At 44.7% G+C, this 13,937-nt stretch overlaps 1 protein-coding gene across 1 annotated transcript in view; it reads left to right on the top strand.

The window, feature by feature from the left end:
- Positions 1-6,758: 6,758 nt before the first annotated feature.
- ANK3 (ankyrin 3) overlaps positions 6,759-13,937 on the top strand; it is a 182,533-nt gene continuing 175,354 nt past the window's right edge. Inside the window, exon 1 of the mRNA XM_063307756.1 lies at positions 6,759-6,902. Within this exon, the coding sequence (XP_063163826.1) occupies positions 6,789-6,902 (114 nt within the window). The 5' untranslated portion in view covers positions 6,759-6,788. The remainder of the gene's footprint in view (positions 6,903-13,937) is intronic.

Here is a 13,937-nt window from a genome sequence, read left to right as displayed (position 1 = left end):
CAGACTTACATTCATTTCATTTAGATTTTTGTAACAGAAATTCTGTGTGGATTTATTTATTTATTTATTACTCATATTTAGCCACCACCCATCTCCCCCAGAAGAGGATTTCTCTCCTCTACCCTGCCTCCCCTACTTCCAGGCCCTCTCTTTGTGGTCTTAGGAAGCAGAAAACTAGGAAGCTGGTCAGGCTGTTGTTGACTTTGTGAATCACACAGTGAGCAGATTTAAAACAAACAAGGCTGGTAACTGTCCCTTGAAAACATTAAAAAAATGTAAGCTTTTCTGTTCTGAATATGTAAAAGCAACTTCAAGTGAAAATAGTTCAGTAACCAGGAATTTAAATATAATAAATAGGTGAGAAGATTGACTTTTGTCCTGTTCGTTTTGATCTGTCTGTTTTTAGAGCTGGATAAGACAAGCTTGATATTTATTTGTTTGTTTATATTTCTGCCAGTCATTACTTACCCATTATAAATGTTTTGCCTGATGCTACATGATGGCCAACTTCAGAAGAATGCCTTTTGCAGTAGAACAAGACATCTCCCCAATACAAGATGTCTTTACTGGACATCATGTCTTCTAGTTTTTCCTCCTTTTCTAATAAACATGAACGCTCTGAAGCAGAGCTGACTATTCTCTCAAAAATTGCAGGATCTCAAGCCCACTTCATACATTTCATTTTTAAGTGCAACACATACAAGTTCCCAAAAACTGGTGTCATGTAAGTTATTTAACTAAGATTAGAGGTAGAAACTGTTCAGTGAAGTTCCTTGTTAAATACGCAACTGTTAAATGCACAATTGAGTCATGCACTTTACCTTTACTCTATAGTGAATGCAATAGCCCTTTGGGAACAAGCACCCTATCATCAGAGTTGTTTTTTCACCTTTACTTATTTTTACCATTTTGCAAAACCTGAGAAATATAAAAGTTACCTGCAAAACCTAAGAAGGAACTGGTTAACCCCTCCAGAAGCAATAATGGCTGGATTAGGAATGAGATGTGGTCCCTGTAGGAGCTACCTGTATCCATCATATTCTTCCCCAAATCAACCTTTCCTACTGGATTTGCTTGTAGATGTGTCAAAACACTTTTCAGTTCTTGCCTCCAGTCTAACTTCCTGTTCCTCCTGAGTACACTGTGCTGTGGCTGGTTCGGAGGGGAGAAATCTGGGATAACACTCAGCTGGGAGTGGGGAAAGCTTCCCGTTTCATTTACTGGTCCAGGAGCCAGGAGCCACGTAGCTATTGGCAAGGGATCTTTTGTTACATGCTCATTCATTCCTTGACCTGGATTAGATACCAGTATTAAAATGTGGGTAGTCAGCCTTGGGGAAGAAGAATTTGGACAGTTGTTGTGCTTCATTGAAATGTTGCCATTGGAGAGTTGGGAAAAATCCTTGCATTCACTTTCTAGAGTCTAGAAAAATCCCCTTTGGGTTTCTTATTTGGACAAGACGCTATTTGTTGTGCTGTTTGGTACCACATGGCCATTCACAGGAATGGGTTGACCAGATAAGTAATCGCTTTGGTCCAAATATGCTTGAAGTGGAACGCATTGAAATGATCGTCTTTTCACAAGTCTTCTGTTATTTGGATTTGATGAGTATTTGCTCCGAAAATCTGAGCCATTTTCAAAGTTGGATGTGCATCTGATTCAGCACAGAGGACTTGGTGTTTGGGTCACCTGCTAGAGCGGACCGAATGCAGATGATAATGATCCCAGTGTTAATATGTTTTCTACTACAGATTAAGGTTACTACGGTAACTAATCATGTATCTGTGCATTTATGTTGATGATTTGCTGCTGTTCACACCAACAGAAAAACAAAGGCTTGATTTTGAAGCCTGCATGAAAAGCCATTTCACATTAAAAAGCCTTGGAACTGTAACAAATTACCTAGGTTTGGAAATACACAGGGAGAAGGATGGTAGCTTTCTGTTAAACCAGCGTTGTAAAATTCAAAAGCTCCTAGAGGATTTTAATATGCAAGGCTGTAAACCAGTCTCTACTCCGATGATAACAGATTTTCAGAAACATATAGGAGAAACTCAATTAACTGAGGCAGAGAAATATAGATCTGCAATTGGAAGTTTACTCTACATTGCAAATCATTCTCGCCCAGATATCTCAAATTCTGTGTCCATTTTAAGTAGACAGAGAAGCCTACATCTACTGGAAAAGCAGCATTGAAGAGGTTAATGAGGTATTTGCAAGGAACAAAGAATTATTGCCTGAAGCTAAATGCCTCTGGAACCAAGAAATTGCAGGCTTTTGCCGATTCTGACTGGGGAGCAGATGTCAGTGACAGGAAATCCACTTCTGCGATTTTAATTCAATTTGCTGGGTTTAGCTTAGGCTGGCATTCTAGAAAACAAACACTTGTTGCTCTTTCCACTGCAGAAGCAGAGTTTTATTCTCTAACACAAACCTGTAATGAGGTTGTATGGTTTAAACATTTGTTAAAAGACATAGGCATGGAAGTGAACCAGCCTATAACTGTTTATGAGGATAATCAAGCTTGCATTGCTATGGCAAAATCTGAAGCCTGCAAAAATAGGACAAAACATATCGATATTAGATATCAATATATCAAAGATATGATAAACAAAGGAGAAATAATGTTGAAATATTGTGAATCAAAAGACATGATTGCTGATATTTTAACCAAACCTCTTCCTGTACCAAGACACAAAGAGTTAACAAAGGAAATTGGTTTGCTTCTTATTCTGTAGTATAAAAAGGGGAATGTTAATATGTTTTCTACTACAGATTAAAGTTACTATGGTAACTAATCATTTTGGCGGGGTGCAGAGGTTGAATTTAATTGTCCCCCTTTGGATGTTAATTTTTGCACCTGGGGGGAAGAACTTGCCTGGACTTGTTTTAGTTTCCCTTCTGTGTAGGCATGTAGAGAGTTAAGCAGCTCTCACTGAGAGCCTGTAAATATGTTTGCTTTCTGTAAATAAAATTATTTTTATAGAAATGCTTGGTGTGTGACTTTTCTGATCTCTCCTGGGCCAAATGCTTTCCTAGCAAATTTGCTAACACGCAGAGCATAGAGATGTATGGAGATAAATTGAAGAACCTTTAAGTAAAGCATAGAGATGAGGGGGAGGGGAGGGGGAGGGGGAGGGGGAGGATCAAAATAACCTTGCCTTGATTCTGTTTGGCGTAAAAGGGGGCAGAGGGATAATAGCTGGCAGGCTTTCAAGACTCTGTTCTTATAACCTACAACAATGAAGTAGGGTCCCAGCTGTCCTCATGTTGTGTGCTCCATGACCTGGCCCACCTCAAAGGGCTGGGAGAGAGTTACAAGTCTGGAATTGGGCAAAGGAATTCCCAACTCTCACAAGCCTTGAAGGAAGATGGAATTCTTTGGACAGGGGATTAATTCATTAACTAATTGCATTTGTTTGTGTTTAGTGTAATTACTGGCACAATCTCCATGAGGCAGACAACATGTATAGATTTCTGCTGCTTTTATTTGTAATGTTTGCACAATATGTTTGCATTCTTGGTGGCTTCATTCTGGCTTTGCCTTTTTTAAGGATTGGAGGAGAACTGCTCAAAAGGGCAGCAGTGACCCATTTCTTATGGTCCCATCATGGTTTCTTCCACAGATTGTAAGGAGGGTTGTTCCTGAGCCTCTAGACAAAGGACTAGAAATGATTCCTTCTGTGATGGATGCACACTTGTAAATTAAGCAATCTGACTGCTTGCCCCCTGAGAAGGGCAGCCAGATGATGTCTCCCTCTGTCTAACAGTTTGGCCCTACTGGTGATGTGACAGGTCCCTAAAACCCCTTCTCCAAACCCATGAAAAAGCATCAGTGCATCGAAAGTCCTTGACTTGGACCTACTGTCAGATGGGAGTCTGTTTCCTTGGGATTTCTTTGCATTAATAGTAGTCCTGCTCTGTAGAACCAGGCTAGGAGGACCCAGGGCCACAACTGGGGTCTGTGTCACCCGGGGCAAACATGGATTCTGCGCCCATTTTGGTGCCTCCCCAGCGTGGCGCCCAGGTCACATGCCCCGCTTGCCCCCCCCCAGTTGCGGCCCTGGGATGACCTCTCTTTAGCTGAGTCTCACGTGGGTGCAGGAATAGGGCATCGGGAACAGTGTTGTACACCAGTTATGGGCAGGGACAAACAAGCCGACGGGATTAGCATCAAAATTGGGTGAGGCCCCCAATCTTTCTTTTCCAAGGACCCTCATCCTCTCTTCCTGATATGCATGATACTCTCCATTCCTCTCCGCACAGAAGATTGCTGGAGGAGAACAGATTGCTTTTGCCACAGTCCTGAATTATTAGTTTGAAAAATGCTGAGGGATGAAGTTCGTCAAGAGTTACATCTAATCCTAGGGTCACAAGGTCTCAGCCTCTGCTGTAGCAGGACGGAGAATGAATCTGCTCTGTCTGCAGCATTCGGCTTGCCTTGCTGAAGCAGCTGAGGCCATGGAGGCGGGGTGACTCGCTTCACCAAAGTGAAGAGCTTGAGGAAGCAGGTTCAGTACGGGTTCCTCCTGGCTCCTTCTCCCAATGTTCTCTGAAGAAGACCATCTTCTCTCGCACTGCACAGGCTGTGAGAAAAGGTCAGGGGGGCTCTGAAGCAAAGTGAGGTGCAGCAAGGTGGGGGCTTTGTTTCATTGTTACAAGCCAAGAGACCAAATTGCCCCTCAAAGCAGCTCTGAGAGAGCGCTTCCTCTGAACTTCCCTTGCAGCGAAGCACCCCTTGGGAGTTTGACCTGGCCTATGCCGTCTGACCCCCTTTGATTAAGTTTCCTCCCAGAATGTGCCACATTTTGTCTCGACTTTTCTTGCCCTTTCTTTGGGCTAGAGCCTGCAGGAGCGTATTAAAAAGCAGCCAATGAAAATCCTCATCCTAACCAATTGGGTTCCTCCAACCACCCAGAGTCCCTCCTTGGTGGGGGAAGATGGGCAGTGATAAAATTTGATAAATAAATAAATAAATAATAAATGAAGGCTCCATTGCATGACTGGTTTGGAGATGATCATATGTGTTCTGAGCCTTTCTCTGCTGGATGTTAATATTGTCCTGGCTGTTTACTTTATTTATTTACCTCTGCATTTTAATTATGATTTTATTGTAGCATTATTAAATGTTTTAACTGCATTATTATTATTCCTTGCTTAGAGGGTGCTGATGTTAGAAAAGAAGCTTAGGACTACTCGGGATAAGTCGCACATTTTAAAAAGAAAGACAAGAAGATCACGCAAAACTACTGGGTAATTCTGAGCCTTTCTGAAGGCCACTGGAAAGGCTGAATGGAGCCCCGCTGCTTCCGCAACCAAAGAGTTGGGCCCGGCCTTTCACGCCATCCTCAACGCCCAGGAGAAGGGTAGGCACACTGCCTGCATTGCACTGGGAAGGAGGTGGAGAAGTGGGTCAGGCCTCCCCCCTCCTGCTGATTGAAACAGAAATCTGGAAGAGGGACCTCTGCCCTGATGGGGATGGGGTGGGGCACCCACACACCCACACACCCACATGGAATCACGTGGATGGACCGGGGGAATTGCAGAGCCTGGGACCCCAGCACCGCTCCTAGAGCATCTTCCACCAGGCCTGATGGAAAGCCCCCTTTCTGAAGATTACGGTATCTGTCTGACAACCCAGTTCCTTATTTGCTTCGCCTCTAGCCTTGCCCGAGAACAATAACTGCACATTTGCGCGCACACACACAGGCATCGCAATGAGAGAGAGCCGTGGGAAGGGATGGGTGTAATTGAGCGGAGATTTGCTCTGAGCCCTGTGGGTGCAAGTGCCCCTGTAGGCCTTTCATTCCAATCCTGGTTACTTCCCACAATGAATATTCAAAAGCTGCAGTTGCTGAGGTCTTAGATAGCGAAAATAGCAAGGTGACATAAAAACCTCAGTCTGCACCCTTGGTTGGATGGAAGGGGGGCTGGGTCCGCATGTTGGGGAAGGGAAGGATCCCTCCCCCTCCCCATTTGGTCACGGGGAGAGCATGGCCAGGACATGTCCAAGGAATTGGAGGCTCCTTTGATGCCCGGCATGATGGCATCTCCTGCCTCCTCCAGAGCTGTGTTGTAATAAGCATGTGCTGGAAAAGGGGGACGACAACAATGTTTTCTGTAGTCCCCTGCAGCAAGACTGAGCACTCAGCATAAAGGACGCACTGTTGATCCAGCAATGCAGGCATTGTTTTTTCCACCAGGCAGTTAGGGTCTCCATGGTAAATCTTTCTCCCCCCTCCCCCCGAACATTTATTTCTTTATTTGTTGCCACTCGCAGCAGAGGATCTACAGTAGGAGCTGCTCCATTTCCTTCTGGGTTAAGTAGCTCAGCATGCAGACCTGGGTGGGGGGGTGTAGAGCGCAGCGATGCTCTGGAAAGGTGGATTTCTGAAGCAGACCTGAGGACTACGGAGGAGCAGCCCAGGCAGGAGAGGGGGACTGCTCCGGCGTCCCTCTGAGAAGAGCCATGGGTGGCAGCGTGCCCCCTTCGGAGGAATTACTTAGGCACTTCCAGCCGGCGGCGAGGGACACAGCCGTAGCCCGCTCTCTCCGCCTCCCCCCTCGCGGTGTCCCAGGCTCGGGAATGGCTGTCCTCCTTTGTCGAGACTCAGGTGCAGGAAAAGCCTGACTTTGGCAGGATCTGCCCGCCTCCTCCAGACCTTTGAATCCTGCATGTCTCCCTGGCTGTGGTGAGAGCGTTCTTCCCGGGGCTTGGCTCAAGGGGCCTGGGGATATTACCGTGCATTCCAAGAGAGGATTGTGGTAAAGGGGGTCCTTAATGCATTATGGCTCACGCAGCATCGCAGCTCAAGAAAAACAGAGATTTAGAACTTAACCCTGAAGAAGAAAATGAGAAAAAGCGGAAGCACAGGAAGAGATCCAAGGATCGTAAGAAAAAGGTACCTTCATTTGTATTTGCAAAATCTTCCCACGGATGCCTTTGTTTTACTTTGCTCCTACTGCAGGGTGAAATGTCAGGGAGCTTGCTTTGATGCAGAGAACTTAGCGACCGAGGGCGATTAAGGCTGTGAAATGTCCCTGAGCCCTAACTTTGGGCAAGGGAGGAGGCTTTGAAAGGCAAATGGGCTTTTTAAAGTTAGATTGTGCATTAAGTGCAGTGACAGCTCTGGGTGTTGTGTGTTTTCTCAGGCAGATCATTACATTGTCTTGAAACATGACCTGGTTCTAAAGTACAATGCAGACCAGTGTAGAAATGGGAGTCTTACAGGTTAGATAAATAACATCTGCATAGATGGCAGCAAAGGGGGAAAAACGGTCTATGGGGATTTAATAGATTGCAAAGTTATGGCTTTCTTTATACTGAGCCTTACGAAGATTTGGAATAGCAACAGCAGCGGCAACAATGAAATGTCCCGTTTGTCTATGACCTGGTGGTTCTCTTTCGGGAGGACATCCTTTCTAAACCAACAGGGTTGGCCAACTTTCTTTTGTTAGGTTAAAAGGTGAGTCCTGCTCTCCTCCTCCTCACCAGCAGCACCACCACCCTTACAGTGGGGCGGGTGTTGAGCTGCGTGGGGGAAAGGATGCCTGAGCATTTCCCTCCCCTCCCCTCCCCTCCCCTCCCCTGGATCCTGCTGAACCCCTCATGAAGGCAGTGGCTCTCCCCCCTCCCCCCAGCCTAAGCTGTGAAGCCCTTGGGGGGCTGATCGCACACTGCTCAAGGAGGAGGCTTTGTCTGAGCGTGCCTTTTAAGAGGATCCTTTCAGCATCCAAAGAGGCCCAGGCCATTAAACAGCTGTGAATTCTCTGAAAATGTTCCAGTGATGGTAGCTGGAAAACAGGAATGAGGTTCTGGTGCATTTTAATGTGCCTTTGTGAGATTCCCCAAGAGGCGCGTAACCCAACGGGCTATGAGCGTCGATGCTTGTGTTTCCTTGAAGGACGTGGCTGTCAAATTCCCTCGGTGCCTTGTTCAGCTAGGAACGTCTCTTTCCTCGACTTCCTCCCCAGCTGTTGCCTCCGCAAAGTGCAGGGTTGAGCCTTACGTGAAGGCACATCTTTATAGTACGGTGAGGCCATTAGAGGGGCCGGCTACGGAGGGGCTGCAGTCAGCGCATACTGCCGCATGGAAGCTCCCATCCTCTTAAAGGGACAGGAGCGTGGCTTTCTTCTTCCTCCTCCTTTTATGCAAGGACGGCACCGGTGGGAGTAAAGCAGAGCTCCAAATCCTAATTTTTCAAGCCCTTTCACTTCACTTCCCGGCCTCTGGCTTCTGAGGGATAAAAAGCAACACCCCCCCCCCCGCGTGTTCTTAGCCAAGAGTCCTTCTTCTGCGCGATCAGAGGCATCCCAAAGGGTTGCCTCTTTAGACCTGTGTATGTTTGGAGGGGGGGAGAAATGCACAGTCCCACCCTTAGCTCCTCATTAGAGTGGAACTAGCTGGACACTTCCTTGGGTTGGCTTAAGCTAAGCCATAGCAGCAGGCGGGTGGCTCCGGGTCCGCTTCTGCTGCCTGACTAGCGGCACCGAGAAGGAATGAAGGGCAGGAGAGGAGAGGAGAGGAGAGGAGAAGGCCGGCGAGTGTCCGCTCTTGGCTCAGTGATGAGGACAACTGCTTTGTTGACAGAAATATGCCACTGTGTACAGATCCTGATGCCTTGGAAGGGGATCGCTTAGCAGCCACAGGGGGACATGGACAGAAGAGCCCAGTCCTCACAAATGTCATGCATTTCCTTCTTTCAATATTTGTGTTACAGGAGAGAAGCCTCACAGAGCTTTGATCCTGGTCACCAGGTAATACTTACCTTCCCCTGCACCGTCATGGGGTGGCCTGAGCAAAAATTACTCCGGAATCATGTAAAGGACTTGAGACTTGCTGGGGAAGATGGGGCCCGACTTTGCTGCATTTCCAGGTTGGGCCGGGCTGCCCCTCGCCTGTAGCGGGGAGGGGTTGACATTCCTTTGTGCAGTGCAGGAGGCCAGTTTCTCTTTCGTAAGTTAGGTAACTGCGCTTCTTTTTCATTAGCTTCCCACCTTCACTTTAAATTCACAAGCAAGCAAGCACTTTAGCTGCCCTTGGTCCATCCCTGTGCTAATGCTGGGGCTTTACCTGGACAAGCTTCCAGGCGCATTGACACATTGGCAAGAACTGGATTCCTGGGCTGCTGGGCAACAGAAACAACAGAAATCAGTAACGTGGTCATCTCAGTTGGCAGACCTGAGGAGGTTCCACAGCCTTTGTATAACTGCCCCAGATCGAAGATGTTCCCATCCTGAGTTTCAGGAAGCAGATTCGCATTCCTTACACCTTACAGCCAGCCAGGTTGACTGTTTTCAGACTTGGTTCTATTGAAGTTAAAATCAGAGGGGATTAGCTGGAGTTTAAAGTGACACCTTCTGAGCTCCCTGCCCAGTCCAGGCATACAGAAGGAAGAAGAGTTTGCTCTTTGGCTAAGAGAACGTCTCTGTGATGATTCAGTATCGTGTTACATAATACTCCACAAGCTGGCTGTTGCGGCCTAAACTAGATGCGTCCCTTTCCAGCTGAGCCACTGATTAAGTCCAGAAATACCCACTCCAGCACTTGATCAATGAAAACGGGGATTTTTCAGGACAGACGGAGAGAAAAGAGTCTGAGATATCTCGGAAGGAGCCCTTGTAGATCAGATGTTAGCCACATCAGGGTCGTGATTTTGTGTGTGCTGTAGAAGGAGGATGATTCATATCTGCAATTCAGTGAGCAAAGATAATTCACAGCCGTTTAGGTATCAAGGGTGTGGACCGGGCTGGGAGAATACAAGTAGCTTGGAACAGCTGAATAGCAATAAAAAGGGGAATGCCGGTCGCAGGGACCCTTCTTTCCCTACTTGGCTACTCAAAGAGGGGCTTCAAGGAGCCGGGACAGCCGGGCATCTGTGGTGTCACAGTCTGAGTTCCCGGAGAGTTCCCAATTGTCAACCACGGGGAGAAAATGCGGGGAGGGTGTGGCTTCTGACAACCACAGCAAGGCAGGGCAAGGGGGGCAGGAGAGGTAGACTTGCGAGAAGAAGGGCTGGATTCCGGACTTGTGGCCGTGCCGTTGGCGGGACCTGCAGAGCTGACCTCGGCACTTTCCCTTCTGGGCACTGGCTCCACAGCAGACACAGGCACAGTGGAGACAGCGCCTGTAGTGGGTAATGCCCAGTGGTTCTGGACGTTGTTCAAAAACTCGAGGTGGCACTAACATCATCACCAGTGGCTTGAGCAGAAAGTTGGTATAAATTTGTGTTTTAGGTGGAGGGGGGAAATGGCAAGGAGAACTCCTGGGGGGAAATCTGTGGCGTAGAGGAGAGTCTGGGGAGTGTGGGCCTCACTTTCTTTCTCACTTGCCCCCCACAGGTAAGTTATCAGAACAAAGAACAAAGTTCTCAGGAGTTGGAGCACCGATGGCCATGTACAAGGTGCATTCCATGAGCTGGATCCTAAATATCTAGAAATTAAGGGCATGCAATGCAGCACTGCCTGTTGTGTGGATGTACTTTACCTCTGTGCATTGATGTGGGACCTTGATAGGCTGCCTTAGACTGATGAACAGAGCGTTCGTACTATACAGAAACCCAGTTTGTTGGTTGACAGAGCAAAGGAACGGTTCCATTCTGCACGTCCCTAATAGAAATACAATTCTTAAAATATCCACTGAAATCATCTAAAGATCTATTTTCAGCCTTTCTCAGGAGCAGCAACTTCTGTTGGGTGAAGGCCACACCAAGGTTTGCACAGCATGCTAGAGCCTGCGCTCAAAAAGGAATGGGACCAGCACCCTTCCCAGGCAAAATTGTGAGGTTTTTAAAGGGTGGAGCAGATCCTTTGTCTCCTGTAAGACTGAAGGCACCCATTTAATCCCATCATCCTCTCTTAGCTCTTCAAAAGAGGGCAAGCTTTGATCCCACCTTCTCTAGAGGGGTCTGAGGCTGCAAAAGAGATGCAGGCATACTGCAGTGTCTTTACCCCTGGCCCAGCAGTGTCCCCGAGTAACGGGACTGGTGGAAAGTCGCTCCAGTTACATCCATACATCAACTTGGAGAGCCAAAGTCAGGGTTTTCTTCAGACTATAAAATCTTCGATTTGACATAAGTTGTTGGAGCAGCTAGGATACTGTTGCAAGCTATTAACTGGGTAAAAAAGAAATAGCATTCATTTCTTTTTCACTTTTTTTCTTTTCTTTCTTTGGGGGTTTGTTTAATCTGTTGTCATTTGCTGATTAGATCTTGGGTATGTCAGGAAAATTTTGCAACAAGTTTGAGTAATGAGCATACAGAAGTAAGTTCTTCCCCCTCCCCCCGCTTTTTTTTCTCAGCTTGCTTGTTTGGTCTGGGATGGTTCTATTGTATACCTTACTTGTATGTTTTTGTTTACTTAGATGGATATGGTGTGTAACTTTTTATGTTCTTTATTTCATTAAGATGCATTTTGCTTCAAGGTTTATTTACTGTATGTGTTAAAGGATCTTCCTGTTTTCATTTGAATTTATATTCTATTAGGTATCTTTATCTAGTAGATAAATCCTTTGAGATGTTTACTGTCTTAATTGCAATCACCTTCTGGAAAAGTTTTCTATACTTTGGGGATTGTAATTGGGAATTTATTTTTATTTCAGTCACTGATTGGAATAAGGATTTTCAGAATTTGCTTCCTTCTATACTATTAACTCACTTCATTAAAATCCTGGTAATTGTTGGATCCTTATTTTTTGAGAATCAGTTCTAATGTTTGCATTTAATTCAGCATGAGACATTGGAAAATGCTGGAGTGATGATTTTTATCCAATTTATCTATGAATAGCTCATATTATGGAATAATCTGAGTTTAAAACTAGCCAGTAAATCTGTTTTGGGTATAAACTGGGCCTTGCAGAATACATTGGCCAATTCACTTCACTTTAAACAGTTTTTTAAAAAACATTTGTTGAACTAAAATCTGCATTTGATTTCAGTGCTTCTTGGCAGCTAAGCATAAGCATATACTATTTGGACTGCTTGGTCTTGATGCTATTACTACTCCTGAAATTCCAAATTTGTTAGCAGTTTTAGAAGACTCAGTTGTGATTCCTAAGGCTGCAACTCATTTGTATAAGAAGTTGAAGGAATTGATGAGTTGGTATTAATTATTTATGCAACCTTTGGAATACCAAGGGAAATCACTGAAATGTGAAATTAGTTGATTTTTCTAAATCTTAAAAGGAAGTAAATTCAACAAGACATTTTTTTCTTATATATTGAGTCATCTCAAAGAATTTTTTAAATAAGGATTAGTTGCAATTGCCACATTGTTGGAGATACGGTTCAGAATTTGAAATATTAATGCACCTGTTTGGAGCCGGTCTTATTGTTACCACATTTGAAATTGCAATGCACAGTATTAGACTAATCCTGTGTTAATTATTTTTATTTTTTGTAATGTATAAATTAAAAATAAGAAAAAAGAAGTTACAGAGAAAGTATAAGACATAGAAGGAATAGAGGTGCAGAACAGAAAATAGAAAAAAAGGAAGAAACAAAATAAAAATACAAGCATATATAGACATTTAACAAAGCAACTTCTGACTTCCTTTACAAAGGATATATACAAAAAACCTTTCATACAACCCTTGTTTAGCTTTACATTATTGCTTCTATTTTCCCGATAATCAATAGTTATAACTAATAATTGAAACCATATGAACATTAGTGTCAAGACTGCATATGTTTTTCTTGGTTATATTGCCAGCATTTGGTCTTTATCAAGACATCAGGAAGTGTGTGTGTGTGTGTTTGTGTGTGTCTGTAATGTGTGATGGCCAACAGAATTCAGCACTGAAGAGAAAAATCTGTACCTGGTTTGTATCCCATGAATTACTTACATGTGTTGTCTTCAGCTTTGAATTAGTTTTTATTTTTCTGACAAAAGGGTAATTAATGCAGATGTAAGAATGCAATTTGTTCAGTTGTTTGACATGATACATTTTTTTAGAGGGAAGGGGTGAAGAGAAGGATTTGTGCATTGTTAGTGCTGCAGAATGTGGAGAGAAAAGGAAGGGGGTGAAGGTCTGCAGCATCCGATAGGTATAAAGCTTTCTAGGAATAATAAATCCAAGGGAAAGGGAAAGAGGAATGTAGAGCACTATCTGTTAGGGCATCACCTTGCATTCGTTTCTTCAAAATGTCTAGAAATGTCTAATTATTTCAGTGGAACTGCCTAGGACAACATCTGGGTTATGTGGGGAAGGCAGCGAGAACAAAAGTGGAGGGAAACTTGTTTTAAGTCTGACTAAATACTGAAGAGAACTCATTGCCAAGCCTATTCTGTGGCTGTGCTGGAAGTCAAGCTGTTTTTCTCCTCTCCCTGTATCCTCCCTGTGTTATGCAGTAGAGCTTCTCTGAGGGTGTCAGGGCCTTTTTGGATCCTCTATGCTCTTGGCAGCTGACTGCAACGGGTCGAGTAGACATTCTGAGGGCAAAATGACTCCACCATTTGAGCCGTCCAGTCTGTGGGGATTTCTGACCTCGAGGAAGGAGGAGAACCACCCTCGTCCCACGTCTCCTCCCTCTCCCACCCCCAGTCAGTCCGGGAGTCTTTGTTTCTGTTGATCATTGGTTGTCCTGTGAGGTCTGGCAGTCGGGTGGCCATATCAATTTATTGTTCTTTATACAAAATTTATTACTTTTTCAACATACAAATAAAATAGAAAAAGATAGAAAAAGAGTAAAGAACGAGTAAAGAGAGAGACAAAATTGAAAACGCAGAAATAAAAAGGAAGAAGTACAGCAGGAGTGACTTCCGACCTTCTCCAGTACAGATGCAGATAAAAAGTACATCAACCTCTTACTCTGTTTTTAACGATAGTATACATTATTTCTATCATCGTATACCAACCTAATCATCAAATCCCAAAATCAAAACTTCATTTTTTTCAGTTACAAGCAAAAAGTCCAAAAATGGTTCCCAAGTAGAAACAA

This window comes from Candoia aspera, chromosome 6 (genome assembly GCF_035149785.1).
Source record: "Candoia aspera isolate rCanAsp1 chromosome 6, rCanAsp1.hap2, whole genome shotgun sequence".
Lineage (NCBI taxonomy): Eukaryota > Metazoa > Chordata > Lepidosauria > Squamata > Boidae > Candoia > Candoia aspera.
The sequence above is the reverse complement of the archived record's forward strand: the minus strand, read 5'-3'. Positions and strand labels throughout refer to the sequence as shown.